The 26,471-nt window shown below is 45.3% G+C and overlaps 2 protein-coding genes across 3 annotated transcripts in view; one reads left to right on the plus strand and one right to left on the minus strand.

The window, feature by feature from the left end:
* Window positions 1-21,701, plus strand: part of BPHL (biphenyl hydrolase like) — a 30,558-nt gene extending 8,857 nt beyond the window's left edge. For both annotated transcript variants that reach the window (XM_004432195.3, XM_087437934.1), the window contains 5 exons: window positions 305-471; window positions 1,957-2,110; window positions 8,862-8,993; window positions 12,327-12,450; window positions 21,332-21,701. In XM_004432195.3, coding sequence (XP_004432252.2) covers window positions 305-471; window positions 1,957-2,110; window positions 8,862-8,993; window positions 12,327-12,450; window positions 21,332-21,419 — 665 coding nt within the window. In that variant the 3' untranslated portion in view covers window positions 21,420-21,701. The remainder of the gene's footprint in view (window positions 1-304; window positions 472-1,956; window positions 2,111-8,861; window positions 8,994-12,326; window positions 12,451-21,331) is intronic.
* Window positions 21,702-22,118: 417 nt separating this feature from the next.
* On the minus strand, window positions 22,119-26,092 carry LOC101396962 (tubulin beta-2A chain-like). Its single transcript, XM_087437932.1, has 4 exons — window positions 25,947-26,092; window positions 24,549-24,657; window positions 24,101-24,211; window positions 22,119-23,374 (listed from the first exon to the last, which is right to left on the minus strand). The coding sequence occupies exons 1-4, from the start codon at window positions 26,001-26,003 to the stop codon at window positions 22,314-22,316; spliced, it is 1,338 nt and encodes a 445-aa protein (XP_087294058.1). The 5' UTR covers window positions 26,004-26,092; the 3' UTR covers window positions 22,119-22,313.
* Between the last annotated feature and the right edge of the window lie 379 nt (window positions 26,093-26,471).

Genomic DNA, 26,471 nt, shown 5'->3' on the forward strand with positions numbered 1-26,471 from the left:
AAGCTGAGCAAGTATCAAAAGTGCTGAAATAGTACGGGACCAAATGAAGCAGCAAGGCCTTTGTCCTTCTGAAAGTAGCCACTAGGGGGAGATAAGAGGCAGGTCTGCACTCCACCAGGAAAGAAGTCAGCTTCTGGGTTAATGGATTCCATCATTGCAAGGCTGCTTTGCTGATAACATTCTGATGTCTAACTTTGAGTAGAAAATAGTTACTTTGTTTTAAGATTTTAATTATTTCTGTTTTTACTGTAATATGTTTGAAACAATGAAAGCATTCACCTGACTAACCAAATGGCTGTTTTAGGAAGTGGAGAGACTGATTTTGGACCCCAGATTAAGAACCTAAATAAGAAGCTCTTCACAGTGGTCGCCTGGGATCCTCGAGGATATGGACATTCCAGACCCCCAGATCGAGATTTCCCGGTGGACTTTTTTGAAAGAGATGCAAAAGATGCTGTTGATTTGATGAAGGTGGGACTCTTAGGGGAGAGCCCAGGAGAAGGAGGATGGCTGGGCCTGTCTTCATCTATTTTGTTTTTGTTTTTTATTTCTCCAAGGGTATTACCATGTGATTCCTACAGAGAATTCAAAGAGTTCAAATAAGTATTAAGAAGAAAGTGGAAGTATCCCACGATCCAACTATTTAGAGAGATCACTACCAAGACTGAGGCCCTGCCCTTCTCGCCAATCTTATCACATATATAAATACACAGTTTCGTACTGATGGCATCATACTACACCTAATGTTTTCCAACTTTTCGAAAAATATTGGAACAGTGTGTCAAGGAGATACTTCCATGTCAATAAATATAAGTTTACATAAGTCTTATAATAGGCACAAAGTATTCTATTGTATGGATGTACTGTGTCTTATTTTGCCTATCTTCTAACTGTAGATAAATAACTTAATTTTTAAGTTGCTTTTTTTGTGATTATAAACAGCAGTGCAGTGAAGGTTCTGTTGTCCATACAAATGTAGGAGATGACTTGCTGGGTTATGGAAGACGCAAATGTTCATTTTATAAGATAGTGCCAAATTATTATCCATAGTAGTTATACCAATTTATAGTCTTATCAGTAAATATCTTGGACTGATCTTTGTTAATTCTTTACATTTAATTTTCCCAGTCATTCTCTTTTTACTTCTAGGCAGCATCTCTCGGATGTAATCTTTGTTCATTTTCTCTATCAAACACGTATTCAGAGCCTGGTTGATTTAGCCTAGGACTAACGTAACCTCCCCCTGACACCATTCTATGTCAGCCCAGCTCTAGCGAGTTCTTCCCACACTGGCAGTCAGTGGCTTTTCCAGATGCAATGACTTCATTTTTTCCAACAAATCTCAAGTTTCCCTCTCTAATCTACATAACTGTTCTCGAAGTCTTTGCTCAGCTGTGCATGTGCACACGCACATTTGTCATGTCCAAGTACAGGTGATCTTCATTGTTTCCAGTTCCTTGAGATTTTATCCAATCAGATGATGCAGTTCCCTCATAATTCAAAACAATGCTACGGGGGGCCGGCCCTGTGGCTTAGCGGTTAGGTTAAGTGCGCACGCTCCGTTGCTGGAGGCCTGCGTTTGGATCCGGGCACGCACCGACGCACCGCTAGTCGGCCGTGCTGAGGCTGTGTCCCACATGCAGCAACTAGAAGGATGTGCGACTATGACATACAACTATCTACTGGGGCTTTGGGCAGAAAAAAGGGGGAAAAAATTAAAAAAAAACAAAACACAATACTATGTACTTAGGTTTTTATGACAATTATATTTACACCAAAACTAATTGAGAGAAGACATTTATGTCATCAAATGGTGGACTCAAGGAGTTTTATTTAATTACCAATTGAGACTTCAAACCCCACAACTGTATTGATTTTAATAATTATTGATTATCAGGTTCTTTTAGCTGAGAGGAGCAATAACCTGTGCCCTGTGTTTCACTGTATTCATCACAGGCGCTGAAGTTTAAGAAGGTCTCTTTGTTGGGGTGGAGTGATGGTGGTATAACAGCCCTCACTGCAGCTGCAAAATACCCATCTTACATCCACAAGATGGTGATTTGGGGAGCCAACGCCTATGTGACTGATGAAGATGAAGTGATTTATCAGGGTAGGTTCCTGGAACTGGCGATGTCGTGACAAGTAGCATCTCTTCCCTCTTCCCTTCTCATGTCTTATTTTGATCTGTGTTGTCAAGTTGTATCTCATCTGCTTCCAGTTCTCAAGTCTGAGGTGGGAAGAATAATAAGTTCTTAGAAAAGTAATGCAGTTTAACCAGTCTGGATTTTAAAGCTTTCTGTTTCCAAAAGTGACATTTTTATGACTCAGGGAAAGGCTAAGTAAAATCAGTGTTTACATTTCCTACTACTGATAGCTTCAAGGAAGGAGGGGGTTGATGTAAAGTGTTATTCATAACCTCATTTAAAATAATCTGAGTGTAAAAGGGAACACTGTATTTAAATATGAAACTTTATATCTTGATAAAGAATTTTTGTGCTATTCACATTTTTAAAGGTTGTCCTTCAAGCTTATCTTTGAGGCTTTTAGAGATGTGAGAACAAGGGCCAACCAACTGCAGCCTGTGGACAAATCTAGCCGGCCACCTGGTTTTGTGAGGCCCAGGCACTGATCCAGGAGGCTAGCGCTGTGAGTCCTGGAGACCAAGCTAGGGTGTCCCCCTCCATCCCCGTTTCCCCTCCGCTGCCAGTGTTGCTGCCCAGGGCCTGTGCTGGTGGCCGCCTGTGCATTGGCAACTATTGGCAATGACCAGGCCCCAGTCCTGGAATTTCAGTTGGCATCTCAGGAGTTGCTTAGCCTCCAGCATGCTGACCAAATTGAGACTGCTGGGCTCTCAGGAGGAGAGAAGGTGCATTGGGATCTGGGGGTCCCTGGGGCCTAAGAGAAAGTGACCTGGGCTACTGCACCATCACCATCTGCTGGCCTGGCCTGCCAGAACCCCCGTCTTCAGGCCGGTAGCTTTTTGTCTTGAGTATGTTTCCATTGGATCCCAGATGGCCCACCCCAGGCAGTTAGGGCCATGAGGTTCAGAAGTTTCTTGCCTTTAATCTACATATCTTTGATTTTGCCTCTTGGCCTGCAAAGCCTAAAATACTTACTCTCTGCCCCTTGACAGAAAGAGTTTGCAGACCCATCCACTAGAATATCACAAGTCTAGTTTTTTTCAGCTATTCTGCAATTCCCATGACTTAAGTAAGCTACTTAATGGCAATGTTCTATTGTAGAATCTTAGTTCTTTATAGTCTGTTTCGTAAAGAACTATGAACTGTTAAATAAGTCTGATTTAGTTACCAATCCTAATAGGCACTCCTGCCTGTCCTTACTGTATCCCTGCCTGGTTCGGAGGAGAGTGTCTGTCTTGTGCAGAGTAAGCCGGTCCACTTTGGTGCTGCTCCATCCCCTCCCCCTGCCTCTAGGCCGTGATGCCTCTGGCTCTCCCTCCCTCTCCTCTATCACTGACTTCTCTCCCTGGATCCTTCCTCTCAGCCTATAAAGGTAGGCAGGGTTCACTCTGCTTTCCATACTGCTCTGATAAGAGTTTGGTAAGATGTAAATGTCATTATATCTTACTTAACAGTCTGTCAGGGTCTCCCATAGCTTTCTGTGTAAGTCGAGTTCAAACTCCTCAGGTTAGCTCACAAAGTCTGAGTGCCTCAGGACCCTCTGCCTTTCTAGGTCCCTCTCCCTCCACTTTTATCCCCCCAGCCCCACACACCCCTCCTTTCAGCCGCCTGAAAAGCCCTGCGGCTGGCGGTAGGTGGCAGCTCCCTGCCGCTGTGCCTCTGCACATGCTGGTCCTGCTCCCATACTTGCTTGCTGGCTTCTGGTCCCCCCAACTTAGATCCAGCAGTGCATCTGCTAGGAAGCCCCCACCTCTGCCACTTCCTCCCATTGCCGTGTGAGCCCACTGACCCCCCGCTGTCCGCCCCCAGCCTCTCCCGCTACGCTCACTACCCTCTGCAGTGCTTGTTGACAAGTTCTCCACTGGACGATGAGGCCCTGAGGGCAGAGACCACGTCTCCTTCCGGTCTGTGTCTGACTGACTCACAGCAGGCTTCAACTACATTTTACCGGGACTAATTCACTAATTAATGATGAGTGAATGAATTTTCTTCATTACGATTCTAGTGCTCAGCACAAATTATATGCTCAAAAAAGAAATAAATCAGTTTCTTTTGGGATACAAATTAGTTCTGTTTTGGATCAGCAAACAGTTTGATTCAAATGGTTATTTTAGAAACTGAACTGTGAAACATAATTATTCTTATTTTTTGGTGGAAATTATGCTTTGGGGTAAAACTGGCTTCCTCTTGAATAAATTAACTAAAAGTCAATATATAAATACATAGAATATTTTTGAGTGCATGTTATATGCCAGCCACTGTTGTTAGCACATTTCATGTCTAACTTATTTACTCTTTATCTTAGAGTGTTGTTATAATTCTCATTTTTCAGATGAGGAAACTAGCACAGAGAGGTTAAGGAACTTGCTCAGGGTCACAGAGCTAGCAAATGCAAGAGCTGGGATTCAGACCCAGTCAGTATGACTTCCAAGCCTGTGTGCCTGACCACAGTGCTTGATATGAACATCTGACATGCCCCAGCTATAGCTGGATTTCCCTGAGCCTTGAGATGTAGGTGTTTTCCGTGGGAGTCTAAAGTCTTGCCCCAGATTTTGCATTCCCATAGATACCTCTCACTCCAAATGCCAGCTTTTGCAGAGTTAATTCATTTGAAGGATCTCTTGCTGTCCCAAGAAGAGGAATTTACATTTTTGCAAGAAAAATATTTTCACACTGAACGTTAGCCAACTTAATTCTTAAAAGGTCTTGGCCTTCCTATTACAGGGGACTTTTCTTATTGTATGAAATATATAAATTGAAAATATTACATTTGTATTATATGTTATACCATTAATATTAATATAATACTAATAATAAATTAAATATATAAATTAAACATTAAATGTTTAATATAAATATTTTATATCTTATAAATTAAATATATATATTATATTTATATTATATGATATATATTAAATATATTTTAAAAATTTATTTTATCATTATATAATGTTTTATTTAAATTTATTATTTTATAATTACATTTTTATTTAATTGTATGACATTTATATATATAATGCAGCACACATGACATGTATGAATTACGACACCTGTGGACCCACCATGGAACGCATGTAGATTGCTCTTGCCTCCCTCGCTGTGTCCATGGGCTTCCTCCCCAGTGCACCCCTACCTGCAGCCTGCGTCCTGCTATCATCCCTGTGCCTTTTTGAAAACACGTTTGTCACAAATGTCTATATTCCTAAACAATTTATAATTTATTTTTGTTTTTGAGCTATACCAAGTGATTTCATACTGTAGATTGTCTTCTATGTCTCATTTTTTCACTGAACATTACATTTCTAAGATTCATTCCTGATACTGCTATCTCATATTCCATTGGGCAAACATGTCACATTTTATTTTCCCTTTCTTTTATCAACGGACAGTAGGTCTATTTCCAGTGTTGCTCTGAACATTTCTGGTACATTCCTCTGGGTCATATGAGCATCAGAGTCTCTCTAGAGCATATGCCCATACGTGAAATTGCTGAGATTTTGTTATGCAAGTATACCACGTTACAAGTGACAGACTGTTTTCTAGCTAAATAAATTTTCACTTCCACCAGCAATGTATGAGATTCCTTAACTTACATCCTCAACAAAAACTTGGAATCATCAGACGTCTTAATTCTAGCCAGTCAAATGGGTGTAAAACAGTATCTTGTTGAGGGTCCTAATTTGCATTTTCCTGTTACTGATAAGATTGAGAATCTTTTTATGTGTTTTTGCACCACTGGGGTTTCTTATTCTGTGTTGTACCTATTCATGTCTTTTCATTGATTTAAAATTTTTGTTATGTAATATTTGATACATATAGTACAATATGTTTAACAGTTCCTACTTGTGAAGTGTAACAACAGAACAAACACCCCAGGACTCTCATGACTGGAACACTTCCAATATTATTGCAATGTTGTTGATTTGCAGGGCTTTTTGTTTTTTGTTTGCTGATAATCTGATCAGTAACCCCTTGCTGGTTAGTAATTGTGTTAGTAGTTGTATTGAACAGCTTATGCTTTCTTTATGGACAGAACTAATTTTAATGTAAGGAAATGTTACAGTGTTTTCTTTTCTCATTATCTTGGCGAGTTTTATTTGTTTATTTGTTTTTACATTTACCAACGTGTTTGTCAGTTTCTTTACCCACCTTTTCTTCCTTCATCTAAGATATTCCTTCTAAGATCATTTATCTTTTTCCTGAAGTTATTTATTTATTTTTTTGGTGAGGAAGATTGGCCCTGAGCTAACAGCTGTTGCCAATCCTACTCTTTTGGCTTGAGGAAGATTGTCGCTGAGCTAACATCTGTTCCAGTCTTCCTCTATTTTGGATGTGGGATCCTGCCACAGGATGGCTTGACGAGCGGTGATAGGTCCACGTCTGGGATCCAAACCCTCGAACTCCAGGGCCACCAAAGCAGAGCACGCAAACTTAACCACTACAAGACCAGGCTGGCCCCTTCCTGAAGTTATTTTTTAGAAGTTTCTTTAAGGGCAGGTCTGTTAATAGTCAACTCAGTTTTTATCTAAAAATATCTTTATTTCACTCTCATTCTTGAAAGATCATTTGGCTAAGTACAGAAATATAACTGGAAAATTATTTTCTCTCTTATTCTGCTGTGTTCTGCCTGCCTTACTTGCTGTTGAGCAGTTCTGTCAGTCTGATTTTTCTTACTTTGAAGTGATGTGTCTTATCTCTCTGTTTTTTTAGAGCTTTTTTTCTTTGATATATTGCTCTTTTACTATTCTAAGTATGGATTTCTTTTTATTTATCCTGTTTGGAATACATTTGATTTTTGTCCTTGGATTCTTATCTTTTATCAGTTCTGGAAAATGTTCTCGCCTGTTATTTCTTCAAATGTTGCACCTCCTCCATCTCCTCGTCCTCTCCTTCCTCTGGGACTGGTTGGACTTGTAGACCTTTTCTTTCCGTCTTCCCTGTCTCTCGTTCATCTTCTTGTCTCTCTGTGTAGTGCTTGTTCTGCATAATTTCTTAAGCTTTCTCCTCCAATTTTCTAGGCTTTTCATGAGCTTTATAAAGATTCTGATTGTTTTGTGGTCTCCAATCAGGAGTGAATGTTTGCTTACTCTTAACAGAGGATTTGCATTTGCTGCTCTTGGGAACCACCGGATAATCCCAGGTGGGTGCCAGTGATATCTCAGCTTAATTCAGGAATCTCCGGTTCAGCTCTACCCGCCCACCCAACTAATAGTTACATTTCCTGCAAAGCAAATCGTGCCTTCTGAGTAGCCTCACCACTCTTTGCTCTATTTTCAGGGTTCCCATTCTCTTACACACACGTGCCATATATTGCCATATATATACGTGCCATATATACATATATATATTCACACACATTCATACTCTAGTTTCCATTAATTACTGCAGTTCTAACAATGTAACAAAAATTGTATTTTATGAAAGATCTAGTTGTTCCACTGCAGGAGGACCTTTCAGAGGGTGTGGTCTACTATACGGCCAAAAGTAGAAGTATATACATGGCACTTTTTACTGCCCATCTTCACGACCTCTTGCTAACTCCTCTCCATTTCCCCCTCTTCCTGCTCTCCTTTTTCTTGTTCCCAAATCTCCTCCCCGTCTCGTAATTTTCAGACTTCTTCAGTACACCCCTCTCTGAAGTCTTTTTACTTATGTGCATAGCAGTTCAGCTCTCCTCAGCCTCTGTATTCAACCTTGGGCTTCCCTCTGCGGATTTAAACCAGTCAGCAGAAGAAAAGGCAGGCACTGTCTGTAGCAGGATCTACCCTCTTTAGAAGGCATTTGTAGTTGTAAACAGCATATTTTCCTCCATTCCATTATTTCTGTTCACCAAGTATATACTGGGTGCCTGCTAGTTGCCTGGCCCTGTCTGGAGTGCCGTATAGGTTACTGCTCAGTGTGAATTCCCACCATTAGTGTCATGTGATCTTTAAGGTGCAGTGTGTAGCAGAAGTGTGGCATTCAAAGCTCTAGATGAGCAATATTTAATATGCTCAGGAGCATTAGAGTCTTCATCTCTGTATGTTTAAAGAAATATGGAAAAGATTGGGAAAAGTAATGGAATGTGTTTATTCATTTTAAAGGTGGTTTTTAGCTGTTATTTCCTTTCCTAATAGTGAATCATCTGCAACATAGTTTGAAGTTAGTAGTTAGCCTTTTACACCCATATTTCTTCAGTAGCAGAAATTAGAATAATTTGTGTGCCTTTCTCAATGTACATAAATGCAATTCAGGAAAAAACCCTTCTTTGGTAAGTAATGTCACTCTTAACTCAGGTGACCCTAAGTAGGAATGTCTTCCGTTATCTTGTACCTTTAACAGAAGCATGAAATGCAGATCTAGTCTCAGTTGCTTGGTAAGCCTTTATCGTGTGCTTGGTTTGTGCAGGCGCCGTCTAGGTCCGGGGCTGCAGTGGGGAACAAGACAGAGCAAAGTCCCTTAGCCTGGAGCTTCTTCCCAGGGGGCGACAGACACTCAGCCCTGGACCTAGACAACACTGCCAAGTAGTGGTGAGTGCTGAGCAGAGCAGGTGGAGGGAGGGTGGTCAGGGATGCCTCCCAACCCGGGTGAAGTGAGGAGGCGGCGGTGTGCAGGCCTGGGGCAAGCACTCCCGCAGGCAGGGCGGCAGACGCTGTGGCTCGGAGGCAGACTGTGCTCACCTCTGTGGAATATCTCACTAAAAGGAGCCTAAGCCCACTCTTCTCCACACTTCTCTTTCAGGCATCCGAGATGTTTCTAAATGGAGCGCGAGGACAAGAAAGCCTCTAGAAGCCCTGTATGGGTGTGACTACTTTGCCAAAACCTGTGAAAAGTGGGTGGATGGCATAAATCAGTTTAAACATCTCCCAGACGGTAGGTTACGTGAACTGTTTCTCGGCTCCTTTGCTGATCAGAGAGGCTGCCTGAGCCCCCTCCTCGTGTTCCAGAATTGCTCAGGCATTAGTGCGTTCACCCACTGTCCTGACTGCTGGCCAGTGTGTGCACAGAGGACACGAGTGAGGGCATACAACACGAGGTCTTGGGTAACAAATCCACCTTCACCCAGAGACAAATTGTGTATAAAGGTTCATATTGTTGAGTCTTTAGTAGCAGACTATTCTTTTTTCCTTCTAAGCCTTCGTGTGTGATGACAAAATAATTCTCCAGAAGCCTCAAAGAGTCTTTATTTTCTAAATTCCAGGATGAGTAATTAGAAAACAAACGAGGTGCAACATAGACCTTATTTTTTCCTTTTTGTACGTTTAGACGTGTTTCTCCACTACATCCTCTGTTAGCAGGACAAAAAGGGAGGTACTTTCTGTCATGACCTTTAGCCCCAGCAGAAATAGTATGAGGAAGAGTGTATTAAGTTCTTTTCCCATCTTCAGAGCTAAGTTATATGACTTTAGCCATAACAGATGTCTCCCTGTCTTTATCTGAAAAATTAACACAAGTTCTAATCAGTAAGAATTGACATCTTTGAGAGAAACTCTGAATTAAAATCTATTTTTATATCACTATTACATTTTTGTAATTGCTGAAAGAATAGAGAGGAGCTAAGATCTAATCCTGGAGCACACTCAGTTACAAACTGGTTGTGATTGAAGGACTAGTTTGAGCTATTAGGTAATCATTTCCAGAATGAATCATCCATCAGAACTTTCACAATGAAAAGGACACTTGGAAATGTTACTTTTTTGGTTTAAGTTCAAAAAGCAAATATATCCTGTTCAAATGCAGTATCCACCCATAGAAACAGGTCCTTGAAATGTGTTTCCCTCAGCTTTTAAAATAAAAAATGCCATAAAACAATGTGTGAGGCAGTTCTCCATTGAAGAAGGCAAAGTTGTGAAATGTAAACTTTTATGCTTCTTGAAGAGAGCAGTGGAAAGGTAGGAAGATTCAAAGATAGCAGAATGAAATCAGCAGTTCAAAAATGTGTTCTCTATTCATTAAGATTAAGAACTTCTGCTCTTCAAAAGACACTTTCAAGAGCCACAGACTACGAGAAAATGTTTGCAGAAGACATATCTGATAAAGGACTGTTATCCATATATACAAAATGAACTGTAGGAAAACAAACCACCAGACTAAAAGATGGTCCAAACAACAGTGAGACGCCACTACTCACCTATTAGAAACCCAACAGAGGGTCTGTGGGGCAGTGCAAATGCTCTGTGTGATACCCTAGTGGTAGATACCTGTCATCATACATTTGTCCAAACCTGTAGAATGTACAAAACCAAGAGTGAACCCTAAGGAAAATTATGGACTTTGGGTGACGATGATGTGTCAGTGTAGGCTCATCAATTGTAAAAAGGTACTACTGTGGTGGGGATGTTGATAGTGGGGGAGGCTGTGGGGGGGGGGACTGGGGGTATATGGGAACTCTCTGTACCTTCTGCTCAATTTTGCTGTAAACCTAAAACTCTAAAAATTAAAGTCTATTTAAAAAAAGGGAGGGAAAAATGTCATAATATAGAGGATCTAGCAGTGTATAAATCATCTTACAGTGAGACTGTTGTGAACTACTTATCTCCCTTCTGTACTAATTAATTTGACAGGAGCCCTTTTTCATAATTGTACACTAAGTTTATGAGTGCTCACTTTAGCATAAGGATTAATTGCACAGACTTGGAGTCACACAGGTCCAGTGTGATTCTGGCTTTGCCACTCGGCTTGCTATTTAGAATGGATTGGGGCAGAGGCCTTCGCTTCTCTAAGCTGCAGTTTCCTGTCTGTGAACTGAAGATACTAACAACTGCCTCATAAAGGCATCATGCGGATTGAATGAGATTGTATATGTTTAGCTTTGGTTCAGTACCAAGTACAGAGTAAGTGCTTAATAAAAGGTTATTGTTAGTATTTTTTTTTTTTGAGGAAGATTGGCCCTGCACTAACATCTGTTGCCAATCTTCCTCTTTTTTTTTTTCTCCCCAAAGCCCGGGTACATAGTTGTGTATCCTAGTTGTAGAGTTGTAGCTCTTCTGTATGGGATGCCACCTCAGCATGGCTTGATGAGCGGTGAGTAGGTCCATGCCCAGGATCTGAACCGGCAAACCCTAGGTCCCCGAAGTGGAATGCGTGAGCTTAACCGCTACGCCATGGGCCAGCCTCTATTGTTAGTATTATAAAAGCGCTTGATTTACAAATAATTGTACATACAAAATGAGTTAACACGTATAACTACTGTAAATGTTTTATGAGTATTAAATCATTTGAACAGTTCCTGACTCATAGTGGGCGCTCTGTCATAGTGGACGGGAGAGGGAAGCTTCAGAGACCTAGAGAAGTATTTCCCTGGTCAACGCATCACCTTCTCGTGTAGCAGACAGTGACCCCCAACTGAAGAGAAGGGCAGAGGCCAGGTGCCTGGCTGGGGCCCCTTTCTCAGAGCTACAGCGCTGTCTCCTTGACACAGGCCAAGGAAGGGGGAGGAGGAGGAGAAGGAAGGAGCTCGCTTAATGGAGAACCTGCTGGGTGCCAGGAACCTTAGCTAGGGCATCTCTTTTTAGCCTCATGGCCACTCCAGGGAACTGTGATTATTCCTTTTGGACCGAGGAGGAGGCCTGAAGCTCACAGTGGTTAAGGAACCACCAAGACTTCACAGGCAGGAGATGGTAGGACAGGAACTGGAGCCCAGGTTGTATCAGATTTGTCTTAGAAATGTTGTGATAAAGGGGGGTGAGGGCCTTATAATCTCTCAAAAGTGTCGTGGAGGCAGGAGGGTGAAGAGAAGCTTATTTACCATGTGTAAATTGTGACTTCATTGTGAGCTCTATAAGCTTTGAGGACTAGCTGGGACTCCAAGGGCCATTTAAGTCTTTATTTCATGGGAAAAGCTGTTTAGAAGCCAAGCATCTACCATCATTTTGCAAACTGGAAACTGCCTCTGTATTGTAAAGAATTGTGGGGTTTTGTTTGTTTTTTCTATTTTACGTGAATTATGAATTTAAATCAGGAAAAACTGCTTGTTTACTAGTAGAGCTTTAAAAGAAAAAAACAGCAGAGAAATGGAAAAGGAAACCCAAAGAATGTTAGAGCTGGAAGCCCCCTCAGACCCCAACTAATCTAAACCACTTCTTTTACAGACGGGACACTGAAGTCCACAGAGAGGCGTGACTCATCGCGCCCTCGGCCTCTTCTCCTCCTCACCTTGCAGGGTGGGCACATTAAAGCAGGTTCTCCGTGCTCTTTGTCTTTCAGGTAATATCTGTCGGCACCTGCTGCCCCTGGTTCAGTGCCCCACCCTAATTGTGCACGGGGAAAAGGATCCCCTGGTCCCACGATTCCACGCTGACTTTATACACAAACACGTGAGAGGGTCGAGGTAAGTCCAGTGTCCGCTCCAGCACCCTGGACCTCAAGGCTTTGGAGGTAAATGGGAGAAGCTTTATAAGGGAAAGAAACATGAAGGCTGGAGTTCTTTAAGGTGTACCCCCGCCCCATTTTGCCTATGTCAATAAATAGCACTGCTGTATTTAAGGTACTAGCAAAATACGTAGCACAAGGAGCCCTGATTTGTGGGTAACCAATAATCGGGAGGAAAGAAATCTTGAGAAAAATATCTCTTATCGTTGCTGTGAAGGCAAAGGTGCTAATAGGCACCAAGTTCTGTAACACTGGTGACGGTTTAGATTTATAGGGATCACTGTTAACTAAACAATGTTATATAATTCGGGAATTTTCAGATTAGTTTGTCATAAAAGCACTACGTACCCAGTGAAGAAAATCTGCAAAAGAAGAAAACAAATTGCCCATTGCTTGCCACCCATTTCAATACTTTTGTTAATAGCATTTTTTATTTCTCCTTTCTAATATTTTTTAACATAAATATAATCATAGTCTATATTCAACTCTGATTGCTGCTTTTTTTCCACTTAAAATTATGTTGTAAACTTCTCATGTTATTTCAGCCTTAAATATGTACACACCAGATGAGAAACCTGTTATTCAGAATCACAAAATAGCAACATATACCAAGCCATGTTGGTGGCCTACTTGATTAAATAGCAGATACTCATTCCTTGTTCTTTGCATTCTTGTTTCTGCCAACCAGCCTTGGACATTGGAGAACCTTATAAGACATGTCAGCAGAAATTCTGTTCTTCAGTCCCATACATTTTTGTATAGAATAGAAAGTTGTATGTTAAATACTTTAGCTGACACAGGAGCTAGGTTTTGCTGGTATTTATATCAAGACGAAAATTCAAAGTTGAATAAATTCAGTATTTCCTTCATATGCAATGGGTGCATATCCTGAAGAAGAAAATGAGGTGTGACCAGGAGATAGTGGCCTGATTGTTTTTTTAACAAACATACTGGAAAATAAACATCCAAGTGAGCCTTGACCTCTTCAGAGACTATATATTAATTCCAGGGATGCTATCATTACTCAGGACATCTGGAATTCTATGATTCTTTTGAAATTGGCTTTATTAGCAACTTAAGAAAACCCTCTCTCCCTCTCCCCTTCCCTCCTTCTCACTTCCTCCTTTCCTCTTTTGCCTCCGTGAGCCAATTTCTGATGCCTACTTTGGGCCAGCACTGCCCTGCATGGTTAGTAGTGGTTCCCTGTCCTGAGAGCTCCCACAATGCAGCGGGGAAAGCAGACGCAGACACAGTTCCACTACTTCCTAGTCATACTATCCCATGACACATTTTAACAAACAGATTTCTCAGAAAATCTTTAAATGTGGGGGACATGCTTCTTATTCTACAATAAAATATGATTACTGTAAACCTGTATGATTTCTATATCCATATGACATTTTATATTTTAAAAGGCATACTTCACAACAAACTTATGAAAAAATATTGTCCCCAATTTACAGATGAGAAAAATCAAAGCAGAGAGATGTTAAGTAATCTTCCAAGGTTGCATAGCTAGTACATGACAAACCTGAGATGTTTTTCCTCCTAATATACTGCTTTTCCCGAGCAGCACAGCTGCCTTTCATAAACATACTCTTATTTTAACGTGATGGTAAGATGCCTGGATTATATACTAGCTGACCTGGTTAATTGTCTTCTAGCTTCAGAAATGACACGCTTTTGCACACTGATGCTCTTGGTAAATGCAGTGTGTTTCCTTAGCAAGCCAGGTTCAATAAAAATCAGTTTGCAAGAAAGTTTAATTTAGGAATTCTGTTCCAAACCCATATCCTAGCAACAGAATACATCAATATGGGAGAAATATACTCCCTCAGCATTCAGATGTTAATTGTTCCAGTAGACTATTTTATGGAAGATCGTTTTCTTAGAGCAATATTCTTTGGAACAAATGAGTTGAAGGTAAAGTGTTATCAGCAATGATTGTCTAAAACTGGCTTACATTTTACACCTACTGCCTTCTTCTGTTAAAACAGCCCTTTATGTTGGGCATGAACCTACCTAGAACACAGGTGGTTTATTTTTTACCCCACAAAAGGAAGGTGGATTCCTTGAGCACCAAAGTCCTACTGTGATTTTGCACACTAGGCCACTTGACAACAGGAAAGCGACTCAGAGTGTAGCAAGCTTCCAGTGAACTTGATATTTCATTACCTAGCCAGGTACATTTATAATTCAACTTAAAGACACAGTCTATCCCTTCAAAGATTTTACCAGCAAATAGAGACCATGTATGAAACATATGCCTTTCTGAAGGGTGGGGTTGTTCAGCAGGCCTGCTGCTTCTAGCTTATGTTAATTTGTCTCTCTTTTCTCTCTCTGTGGGAGAAGGTGATAGAATCTCTTGGAAGCAAAGAAGCCTTTGAGATCACTCAAGTTCAGTGGTTTTAAAATGTTTTTAGGCAGTTGAACCCTTCCTCCTAACAAACCCCTATGCAGAAGCCCAAGATAAAAAACATAAAATAATGGGCCGGCCCCGTGGCTTAGCGGTTAAGTGCGCGCGCTCCACTGCTGGCAGCCCGGGTTCGGATCCTGGGCGTGCACCGAGGCACCGCTTCTCCGGCCATGCTGAGGGCGTGTCCCACATACAGCAACTAGAAGGATGTGCAGCTATGACAGACAACTATCTACTGGGGCTTTGGGGAAGACAAAAAAAAAAAAAACATAAGAGCTGCACTGATTACAGCAGGGATGGGAGCAGACCCTCCCCCGTGCATGCCCTGCTTGTCCAGCCCTCCCTCCCAGCCTGGAAAGCACTGATGTCGCTCCCCTCCCGCCTGGCCAGCCAGCTTCTGCTTGAGTGTCTCCTGTGCCAGACTTGCATCACCCATGAGGCCAGCCCCACCTCGTTTTCAGAGAATTTGCGCGGAGCAGAGGTTGGCACCCAGCAGACCCTGTGGGGTCGGGGAGGCCGGGCCCCAGGAGGCCGTGGGACTGAGCCAGCTCACAAGAGGATGTGACTACACAGCTAGTTGAGCCGCATGTGTGCTCACTCTGTATATTAGTCTGCTAGGGCGGCTGTAACAAATACCACCGATTGGGGGCTTAAATAATAGAAACTTATTTTCTCACATTTCTGGAGATAAGAAGACCAAGATGAAGGTGTTGGCAGGCCTGATTTCTTCTGAGGCCTCTTTCCTTGGCTTGTAGATGGTCATCTTCTCCCTTTGTCCTCACGTGGTCATCCCTCTGTGTGTCTGTGTCGTAATCCCCTTTTCTCATAAGGACACCAGTCATATTGGATTAGGGCTCACCCATATGACCTCATTTTAGCTTAATTACCTCTTTAAAGACCTTTCATCCAAATGAGGTCACACTCTGAGGTACTAGGGGTTAGGACTTCAACATACAAATTTTGGGGGAACATGATTCAGCCCATAACAGTATGTTTCTGAGGAGGTACTCAGATCTCAGGAGTTGGAGGCCCAGCAGAGGTCAGGATCTGGGTTTCAGACCCAGCTGCAAATGACTAGCACCTTGCCTGGAATCCCTTTCCATCCCTCACCCGCTTCCTCTGCCTGGTCAAGTGTGCTTATCCTGCAAGTGGCAACTCAGATGTTCCCTCCTCCTCCAATTACTCATCTGTCTAAGGCCATGCAGCTCCTTATTTATACCTTGTTAACAGCTGTTAGCATGTGAATTTAATTTTCCTCCTGTTGAGCATGCCGACACCTATCCCAGGGTGTTGCAGGAAAGAGAATGTGAGAGCAACAGAGGCACACGGGTCGGGTCTCTGTGATGGGCAGGGGTCATTGACTGGTGACTCAGGCCCAGAAAGTGTGGTGCGGACTCCAACTGCATGTCTTGGCGCCAGGGCCAGAGAGCACACTGGGTGGGAAAGAACAAGGGGTAAAGTCCATCTGTGCAAAGAGTTGGCGCCTTGGGATCATTGTCAGCTAAAGGGGAGAGGTGGGAAATGGAGTCTTGCCTGGCTGGAGACCAGAATCCATATTTTGGGTTCCTGAGCAACATCCATAGTGCTGGTGGTGAAGAGCACCGGCAGGGATTCAGACGGACCCGAGTTTGAGTGCTGGCTCTGTCACTAACTGTGACCTTAAGCAGTGCACTTATATTTCTGTACCTCTGTTACTTTGTGTGTAAAATGGGGATGATAATACCTATCATCTCAAGATATTTTTGGCGGTAAATGAATGAGGACGTATGTGTACATTTAAAACTTCATAAGAGCTCAGCACACGGTAGCTGCCTTGTGTGGATGGAATGCTGGTGTGGGTGTAGGTGATCAGGGGCCCAGGACACAGCTAGGGTGTAGCTTGAGAGTAGGTCAGAGGCACATTGCCCTCTGTCTCAACTTTCAGCAGTACACACACACACACACAAACACACGCATATATATAGAGAGAGTCTGATACTATAAGGAGTAAGGCATTGGCTTGTGCAATTACAGAGGCTGAGAAGTCCAAGATCTGCAGCTGGCGAGCTGGAGACCCAGGAGAGCTGATGGTATAGTTCCATTCTGGCTCTGCAAGTCTGAGAACCAGAAAGAATCGATGTTTCAGTTTGAGCCTGAAGGCAGGAAAAAGCCCATGTCCCAGTTGAAAGGCAGTCAAGGGGAGGAATTCTCTCCTGCTCAGGGGAGCAGGTCTTTCTGTTCTGTTCAGGCCTTCAGCTGACTGGAAGAGGCCCACCCGCAGTAGGGAGGGCAGTCTGCTTTACTCAGTCTACTGATTTAAATGTTAATCTCACCCAAAAACATGCTCACAGAAACACTTAGGGTAATGTTTGACCAAATGTTTGGGCACCTCTGGCCTAGTCAGGTTGACACATAAAACCACCCATCACAATGGGGAGGGCACAGGCATGGCCTGCTCTCCTCATGGCTGTGGCCTTGTGGTCTGGTAGTGAGGGGCGTGCCTGGGCTGTCCAGGTCGTGGCCTAGATGCTGTCCTCTGTCTGAACCACAGAGGGAGGAAGGCCTCTCTCTGCAGCTTCCCGGGCTTTTCACATGTGGCCACCAGAGGTAAGATGGCCCCAGACCTCCACGGCAGGCCCAGGAGCCGCACCACACGCAGGAGTGAAGTGAATTGACCTAGTGAAAAAGACTGGTGCTGTGACAGAGGTTCCTTTTCAGCCCTGTAGAGAAGGGAGCGAGGTTCCAGGGTGTCGGTGGACACTAAAGGAGGGCCGGCTGCCCCAGCTTCCTCTTCTAGACTGCCTCCAGCCTCAGGGGGGATGTGCGCTCCCCTCTCCTAGCTGCCCCAGGTGACTTTCCCTACCTCTCCCATGCCCTCCTCCTCCAGGTACTGCTTCTAGTTCCTCGTCTCTAACTGCCTGCTGCGGTGGTTGAAGGGACTGCAGCAGCTCAAGACCCCCTGATGGTCGAGTTACAGGACTAACTCCAGGTGGGATTGGACTAGTCCTTCCAAAGCTGAGTCCTTTGTATTTCAGAGAGAGTTGGTCTCATCCTTTCCAGACAAATCTTGCCCATGACATTTTCTAATGTAAAATCTCTCTTAAGGTAAGAATCTTCCAATTGGAGTTGACTGTGTTAGCCAATAAATGTAAATAAATTGTGCTCCCACATTGGAGCATTTCCTTAATATGCTGTACATAATTAGAACCTTCGTAGGGACTTTTGCACATTGTAAAGTGCAGTATAAATAGAATAATAAAATGATAGCAAACATTTATTAAGTGCTTACTATATGCCCAAAGACCCCATGCTGTTTACCTCATATGCATTATCTCTTTTCATCTTCTAAATATAATGTGGGGTACATACTATTACTATCTACATTTTCCAGATGAGGAATTGTGGCTTAGGGAGATGATACAACTTAGTATAGGTCCGGTGCTGGTTAAACCAGACATCTCTTGACCCCATCAAGTCCCTGCCTTTAACTCTGATATCATCTCCAGTTACATTCAGCTGTGACCAGAAGAAAGCTTCCAGTGCAGTCAGAAGGCCCTGACGAGGTGCCTGTAGTCCCAGCAAGTTTGGCAAGGCTTTCTTCTCCACGCACTTGTTAAAAGCACCCATCTTGCAGACCCCGACAGCCAAGAAGGAGTCCACTCCAAGCTGTAGCATTACCGAAAAGCAGCCTCTGAGGCAGTTTCCTTCTAATGCTTGAGACATGGTTCATTTGAGAAAAGGAACTTCTTGGTGAGAGGTCTGCTCCCCCGGTTCCCAATTGCCTCATCAGCTCTCAGGCTGAGCGGAGAGAGGGTGCAGCTTCTGGGGCCATGTACCGTCCCTCCAACCCCCGGCTTTTCCAGCTTGAAGGATATTGTGGCCTACCAATCCATCATTACATTTTTCTTAGATGGGGCTTTCTAGAAGGAGCAGAGAATAAAGAATTAAAAAAGGGCTGTTTTGGGCAACCAGGCTTGGTGGCCTCAGAAGGATGCCTGAAGGGGACAGGCCTCTCTGTTAGCCACACTGCTGTCAGTTCCATCATGGAAGATCCCAGTACACAGAGCCAGCAGCCTACTGTGGTTTTCAATTAGAACGAAAATGCTCACAGACTTCATAAATAATTGAGATTTTTATCACATCCAAAGTGAAGTAAAAATGCTACAGCACATTACTTACGGCCTCGTTCCTGTCTGTAGCTCTCAGCTCAGGGAAAGCTACAGAGGTTAAACTGAGGAAGGAAAGGTAACATCGTGGAGCCAGCATTTCTCCTCACCACATCGCCCATAAAGAGCATCCTAGAAGGAGTGAATTAAGCAGAGGCAAAGTGACCACTGAATTTACACTGTGAGATTAGACATATTTTAATTCCTCAAAAGATCTAGAACCACATCTCTTTTTCTAAAGGTGCCACACGAAACAAGGAACCTGCCCCAGCAAATAGAAACTTGTGTTTAGCCTCTCGGGGGCCCCTTCATTTCCGGTTGAGCCATGTTTTTGGCAGTGGGGGGCTTTCTACTAATTTTCCTGGAACATGGGATTGAAAACCACTCTCTATGGAGCATGTGATTAGATTCTTTTGTTATTTGGGTGAGAATCTAGGTCAGTAGTAGAGCTGCTGCATTGCCTTGACAGCTATGTGTCTGTCTAGTGTGGTACCGTTCCCGAGAGGAACACACAATAGGTTTTAAGTACAGTGAATCCTGTGACAGACCTAAAGGAGGAGGGTGTACTAAGGACCTTGAAATGACCCCCAAAAGGTATCAAGGAGAAGAGCAATTTCTTCGTGCCGTTATCCACCTGTCTGTCCCTCCATCTGTCTATCCAGAGTCCTGTGCAGTTCTGAATGTAGATGCTGCAGAACCGGTCTCCCATATTTTTAATGAAGGAGACCTAGTTTTTATTTCCCTAAGGACTAGAGATTACTATAGGAAGAGTGCAGATAGCACTGAGGCTAAGAAGAGGGAATTCACAGCTGGTGTCTCTCCTTCCTTACCTACAAATCTGAGCAAATCGTAGAAATGGGGTAGGAACGTGATAACCATCTTGGCTGTCCACAAAGGAGGACCTCCAGGTTTGGCAGGCTGGGGTCACTGCTTCAGAATCCAGCTTAGGCAGGTTAGGGGATGCAACTTGGCCTAGGCATGCCTTCTATGACTTTTCAGCATTCTTGGCAGTTGGTTCTCTTATGTCGCCTAAACACAGAGGCCTCAAGCATCCCTGCAAGCCCCATTCCTTGTGTAGGGCAACTGGGATACCATCTCTGGCATCGATGCAGCTCGTCCTTCTTTTCTGAACAGCATTAAAATTGAATTTGGAATGTTCTAGTTATTAATGGCATTATTAACTTTCCCACGGGTCTCGGAAAGATGCCGACCATATATCCTCCTTTCAAGTAGATCCTCTCGTGCCCCCTCCCCACCCCTCATGTGGCTGAGTTGCATGAGGCCTGACATCACCCAAGGACCACTCTCTCCCAGCCCCTTTCCTCACAGGTCCTCCCAGTGCTCACTGAGGCTCTCAGAGTTCTCGGCCCCAGGTGTGGGAAGATCAGGGAATCAGGCAACGCGGTAACTGGCATTTAGGTAATGCATTTTGCCCCAATATAGTCCTTTTAATGTCCAATTGCCATTGTAGACAGAACAGCTCTAACACTTATATGCCAGCTTTAAAACTTTTATTATTTCTGCACTTTTATAGCTGATAAAATGTACAACTCAGAGAAGGCTGCCTTCATTAAGGAAATTGCAACCAGCCACGTTTCACCAAAACCCTATTAAAGGAAGAACTGCCTCACGAGGACAGTGAGGTTTGCCACAAGAGACATGCGGTGGGGGCAGCTGCAAACGAAGGGTCACTGATGCTGGCTCCTGCCGCCCTCACGGTCCTGAGCAACACTTACTTGCCCTTAGGTGCCTGGTATTCACACTTATTCAATTCTCCAAAAATGAGTGATTTGGAACCTTGAACAACAGGCTGGTGGTGGCTGTGAATTCTGATTTGGCTTTTCCCACTACCTAGATGCCCCAAGCAGCTCACCTGTTCCAATCCAGTGGATTCTGGACATTTTGTATCTTTATCGTCTTCCCAACCTTCTCTCTTAAATTCAACCTTATTAAAATGCATTTTTTTTTTTTTAGGTAACCACCAAATCACATCCCCCACTCTCAGTCAGGGTCACAGGCAAACCATTTGTTACCTGGTACAATTCCAAATAGAATGTGTGGGCTCTGTTACTGTGAAGCCAACCTCCAGGTTAGTCACGAACTCCGAGAGGCTTTCACTCTAGTCTACACTCAGGGAAAGTTTACACTATGTACCTTACATTGTCTCCCCAGTGGTAGTCATGAAAAAACGTGAGTTTTTCACTTTAGATTTTCAGGAAATGTGAGGGAAGGTAAGAGGTTTTCAGTGGTGTGCCATTAATCGTGAGCTTTTGCTTTAGGTTGCATCTGATGCCAGAAGGCAAGCACAACCTGCATTTACGTTTTGCCAATGAATTCAACAAGTTAGCAGAAGACTTCCTACACTGAAGACGTCCTTGAGAGCAGGGACCTGCTGATTCCTTGCCCTGCCACTGCCTTTGAAACCAACGCACCCGTGTCACACCTCAGCTCACCTGCCTACCCCGGCTTTCTGCACCTCCCCACAAACCTGCTCCTGATCCAGCATGAATAATGACAGTGAAAACATCCTCTAGCTTTAATAGCTACAAAAATTTAATGTTTTTAACATTAAGTTGTGAATTTCTACCATTGTCATAAAAAATAAATTTGTATTAGTTTTACTTTCAAATAAATCTTTGGTGAAGTATCTGTAGTGTTCATGACTGCTACTTTAGGACACAGAATTTATGCTGTACCTTTTATCTGAGAGGTCTTTTTATTTGTATTTATCACATTGTTGAAAGAGAAGTGGAGAGGCAGAAGAAAGTCCTTTCTTAGGGTCCTCGGTTTTACATTTTCACAAGAATTGCTGGAACTTCAGCAAATAAGGGAGGAAGGTATGCTTTGTCCTCAAATCCCTCTTCACTCATGGACTCATTTACTGGATTCCTTTACTTTAATACTTTGGGCCACTGAAGATGAAAAAATATGATTTTTTATCCGTCTTTACTAAAAGAGCAGAAAGGCAATTAAAAACATTAAATTAGAAATCCTCTTTTGTTAAAATTACTAAACCAGGAAACATATTTAAGAAGCAATTAATGAAAGAATAAAGAGACCACAAGGTTTTGGACACATGCTTTTTTATTAGTATAGATAGCTTAGACAATACTGTAATTCTTAGAGGAGTTCCACATTATTACATCAACAGTGTGAATTTCTGACAAGGGCAAAACTGAGCACCATAGTATACAAATAGAAAGACCATGCGTGATTGAGGACAACAGAAGTTCACTAAGGATGCACGAAACATCTGAGTTCTTAAGCCTCATCCTCGCCCTCCTCCTCCTCGAACTCCCCTTGTTCGTCGGCCGTGGCGTCCTGGTACTGCTGGTACTCGGACACCAGGTCGTTCATGTTGCTCTCGGCCTCGGTGAACTCCATCTCGTCCATGCCCTCGCCCGTGTACCAGTGCAGGAAGGCCTTGCGCCGGAACATGGCCGTGAACTGCTCCGAGATGCGCTTGAACAGCTCCTGGATGGCCGTGCTGTTGCCGATGAAGGTGGCGGACATCTTGAGGCCTCGCGGCGGGATGTCGCACACGGCCGTCTTCACGTTGTTGGGGATCCACTCCACGAAGTAGCTGCTGTTCTTGTTCTGCACGTTGAGCATCTGCTCGTCCACCTCCTTCATGGACATGCGGCCTCGGAAGATGGCAGCCACCGTCAGGTAGCGGCCGGGGGGGGGGTCGCGAGGCGCCATCATGTTCTTGGAGTCGAACATCTGCTGGGTGAGCTCGGGCACCGTCAGGGCGCGGTACTGCTGGCTGCCCCGGCTGGTCAGGGGGGCGAAGCCGGGCATGAAGAAGTGCAGGCGGGGGAAGGGCACCATGTTCACGGCCAGCTTGCGCAGGTCTGCGTTCAGCTGGCCCGGGAAGCGCAGGCAGGTGGTGACCCCGCTCATGGTGGCCGACACCAGGTGGTTGAGGTCTCCGTACGTGGGCGTGGTGAGTTTCAGGGTGCGGAAGCAGATGTCATACAGGGCCTCGTTGTCTATGGAGTAGGTCTCGTCTGTGTTTTCCACCAGCTGGTGCACGGAGAGGGTGGCGTTGTAGGGCTCGACCACCGTGTCTGACACCTTGGGCGAGGGCATCACGCTGAAGGTGTTCATGATGCGGTCGGGGTACTCCTCCCGGATCTTGCTGATGAGCAGCGTGCCCATCCCAGACCCCGTGCCACCCCCCAGCGAGTGGGTCAGCTGGAAGCCCTGCAGACAGTCACAGCTTTCTGACTCCTTCCTCACCACGTCCAGGACTGAGTCCACCAGTTCGGCTCCCTCTGTGTAGTGGCCCTTGGCCCAGTTGTTTCCGGCACCACTCTGGCCTGCCACAAGGGAAGGAGACATTAGACGCTACACCATAAGCAATTCCTAATTCTGTCATTTTAACTCTGGAGTAGTCTAGAGTTGCAGACTCTTCTCTCTTAGATACCCTTTTTTACCTATAGAAAAATTTTCTATATATCATTGACCCTCAAAAATACTGGGGATCATAATAAAATAAAAGTTTAGTTCATATGAGGTTACTAAATGATTACTAGATGATGGTTTAACAAAATCCAAACGGCTTTAAAATTAAGAAGAGAGAATCTTCTGTAAATATTTAAATTAGGAACAGCTAACAGGCAGGGGCAAAGGCACAGTACGATCAGAGGACAAGTCAGCTGTCTTGACTTCTGGTCAAAATCTGGGCCTTTGGCCTTTGCTTCTTGAACTGGTTCCCTGTTGTCTCTGGTCCTCTGAAATCACCAGTAGTCTGTTAATGCCTGTTTGAAGCCTTGTCATTGCTCTTCATTCTTTGCCCTTCAGAGGCTGCTCTGCAGCAGGAGGGCTACGGCAGCTCTCTGCAGGCTGACACTGTTCTTTGAGCTGTCCAGAGAGTGACCAGAGAAGTGACCGCCCGTGAACTGGGTGGAATGAGGCCAGGCCTCGGGGCTGTCTGCGGACACACAGTCTCTACCTCGGCATTCAGCACTCAGAACTGTGATTTCCACAGTGTTCAGGAGGAAGGAGACTCATTGAGCCAGTTCCCACTGATCGTGACTACATACCGAACACAAAGTTGTCTGGCCTGAAGATCTGGCCGAATGGTCCAGACCTGACTGAGTCCATGGTGCCCGGCTCCAGATCCACCAGGATGGCCCGAGGTACGTATTTGTTACCTGTGGAGGACAAGGGCAGGACTTAGACCTGCAGTTGCAAAGGGCTCACGTTCAAGGCCATGCTCTCTGTGACTTTGACAGCAGAATTCACTAGAGAAGATTCCAGCATCTGAGACAAAAGGGAGAGAATAGGGGAGCTTTTCTGCTTTGAAAAAAAGAAGAGATAATGAGCATGCTTAGTCATGGCAAACACGCAGGAGTCTTAAGGAACTATAAAGTGGTTTTCTTTAGCAGTTGACATTTAAAACGAACACAAGAAGCATTTGTTTGTCATTTGTGTGTTCTGCCACAGCATGAAAGGCAAGGTAGATCGAGAAGAAAACATTCAAATAATCACCAGCGGCTTCATTGTAGTACACGTTGATTCTCTCCAGCTGCAAGTCACTGTCTCCATGGTAACTGCCAGTGGGGTCGATCCCGTGCTCATCACTGATGACCTCCCAAAACTGGAAATGAAAAGAAAGAATCACATAATGTCCTGGCACTCTAAATGTCAGGAAGGAGGGCCCTTTTCTTCCTCTCATGTCTTCAGAACAGCGGTCACTGTGGTCAGACAGTTAAGGAGTCTTGGACTAACCCAATAGCTGCACTCCCCCAGTCCTCCAGCACCTGCTGCCGAGGGGCTTGGAAATCCGCAGAGCATCAGCCATCTTATGGAGACAGGCTGAAAAGCTGGGAGGGGCACTGCAGGAGAAGGGTGGGCACAGCAGATGCCCTTCCAGGGAAAGCCGTGGATCCTGGGGAGGCTGTCACCCCCAGGCAGGGCTGAAGGTCGCAGCATTCCAGCTGATGGATGGGTCCAGGCAGGTCTGAGGACCAGCTGGACCCCACCCTGTGGCTTCCTCCAGGGATCAATGTTTCCTGGCACAAACTCCACCCCGCCCTCCAAGCAGCACAGTTTTATGCCACTGACGTCCATGCTGGCCTCTGGCCACTGACCACAGCAGGGGAATGGGTGGGGAAGGGCGTGCAGGAGCCTGGGATCACGACTGGGGGGCAGTGGATGGAGCTGGCCATGGTGAGGGCGCAGGCTCCATTGTGAATTGGCAGCGGGAGAGGGGGCGGGAAGGTTGGGGTGGGCAATATGGCGGTTCTGAAAGAGACCACGTCCTTGTCCAGGCGCCCGCCCACACCCATGCACCATGCCTGCTCCTGCCTTGCCCATTGCGGTCGGTAATCACAGCCCCGACGTGGTCACCTGCCACCTGGCGACAGGAGGCCAGACTCTGACACTGGATATCATCGCGTCTAGATGGTGCTCATCTAGATGGGAAATTATCTAACATCCTCGTCTTTGTAAACCAACGAGACGCCTCCATAACATCTGTTACCCAATGACACTGCATTTTTTTCATTCAAACTATAGACAAAAATATACAAATTAAATTCCACAAGAAGCCACTGGATTAATATCACCACAGTCCCTGTCCATATTTCAGAGACTAATATACCCACGCAAATGCCGACTACGTCCCGCATAAGGGCGGTGTCCGAAGGAAATTTCAAAGGGCCTTCATTAAAAGCACACACAGCTGCGGCGCCGGGCGCATCGTGGCAGGTTGCGCGGCTTCCTGGGCCCCGCCCGGCGGCCGCGCCAAGAATGTGCCACCGGGCAAGCGGGACGCCGCCCCCTCCCTCCGGCCCTGGCCTGCGCCCTCGGGACCCGCTGCCCAGGCCGTGGCCCGCACCTTCGGGGCCCGTCACCCGTCCCCGCGCCTCCCGGCTGCGCGCCCACCTTGGCGCCGATCTGGTTGCCGCACTGGCCCGCCTGGATGTGCACGATCTCGCGCATGGTGCCGGCTGCGGAGCGGTGGAGGCGCTGGCCCTCGAGCTGTGCGTGCAGCGCGGACCCGCAGACTCAAGAGCACAGAGACCTGAAGTCGCCCCCCAGCTCCGCCTTTTATACGGTGGGACCCGCCCAGCCCCCACCCCCGCCGGCCCGCAGTGACGTAATGGCGGGCGGGGCTGCGGGGGGCGGCGCGGCGGGACTGCGGCACCGCGAGGGGGAGCTAGGGCGCGGTGCGAGGTGTCGGGGTGCTGCGGCCCTTCGCCGCGCCGCCTGGGTCCGGGGAGCGCGCCCAGCCCCGCCGTCCACGGGCGGCCAGGGCGGTCTCGGGCTCCGGCTCAGCCAGCGCCGTCTCCCGCGACCCTGGGCACGGCCCCACCCCTGCACTGGGTCAGTCGGTCCACTCTGGATCCCCGAAAGGGGCTGGAGCCCTGGGTGCTGGCACCGGGGCAGGGCGAGAGGCGTCGAATACCC

The sequence above is a fragment of the Ceratotherium simum genome, chromosome 13 (assembly GCF_057802395.1).
Source record: "Ceratotherium simum simum isolate JZ-2026a chromosome 13, ASM5780239v1, whole genome shotgun sequence".
NCBI classification, from domain to species: Eukaryota; Metazoa; Chordata; class Mammalia; order Perissodactyla; family Rhinocerotidae; genus Ceratotherium; species Ceratotherium simum.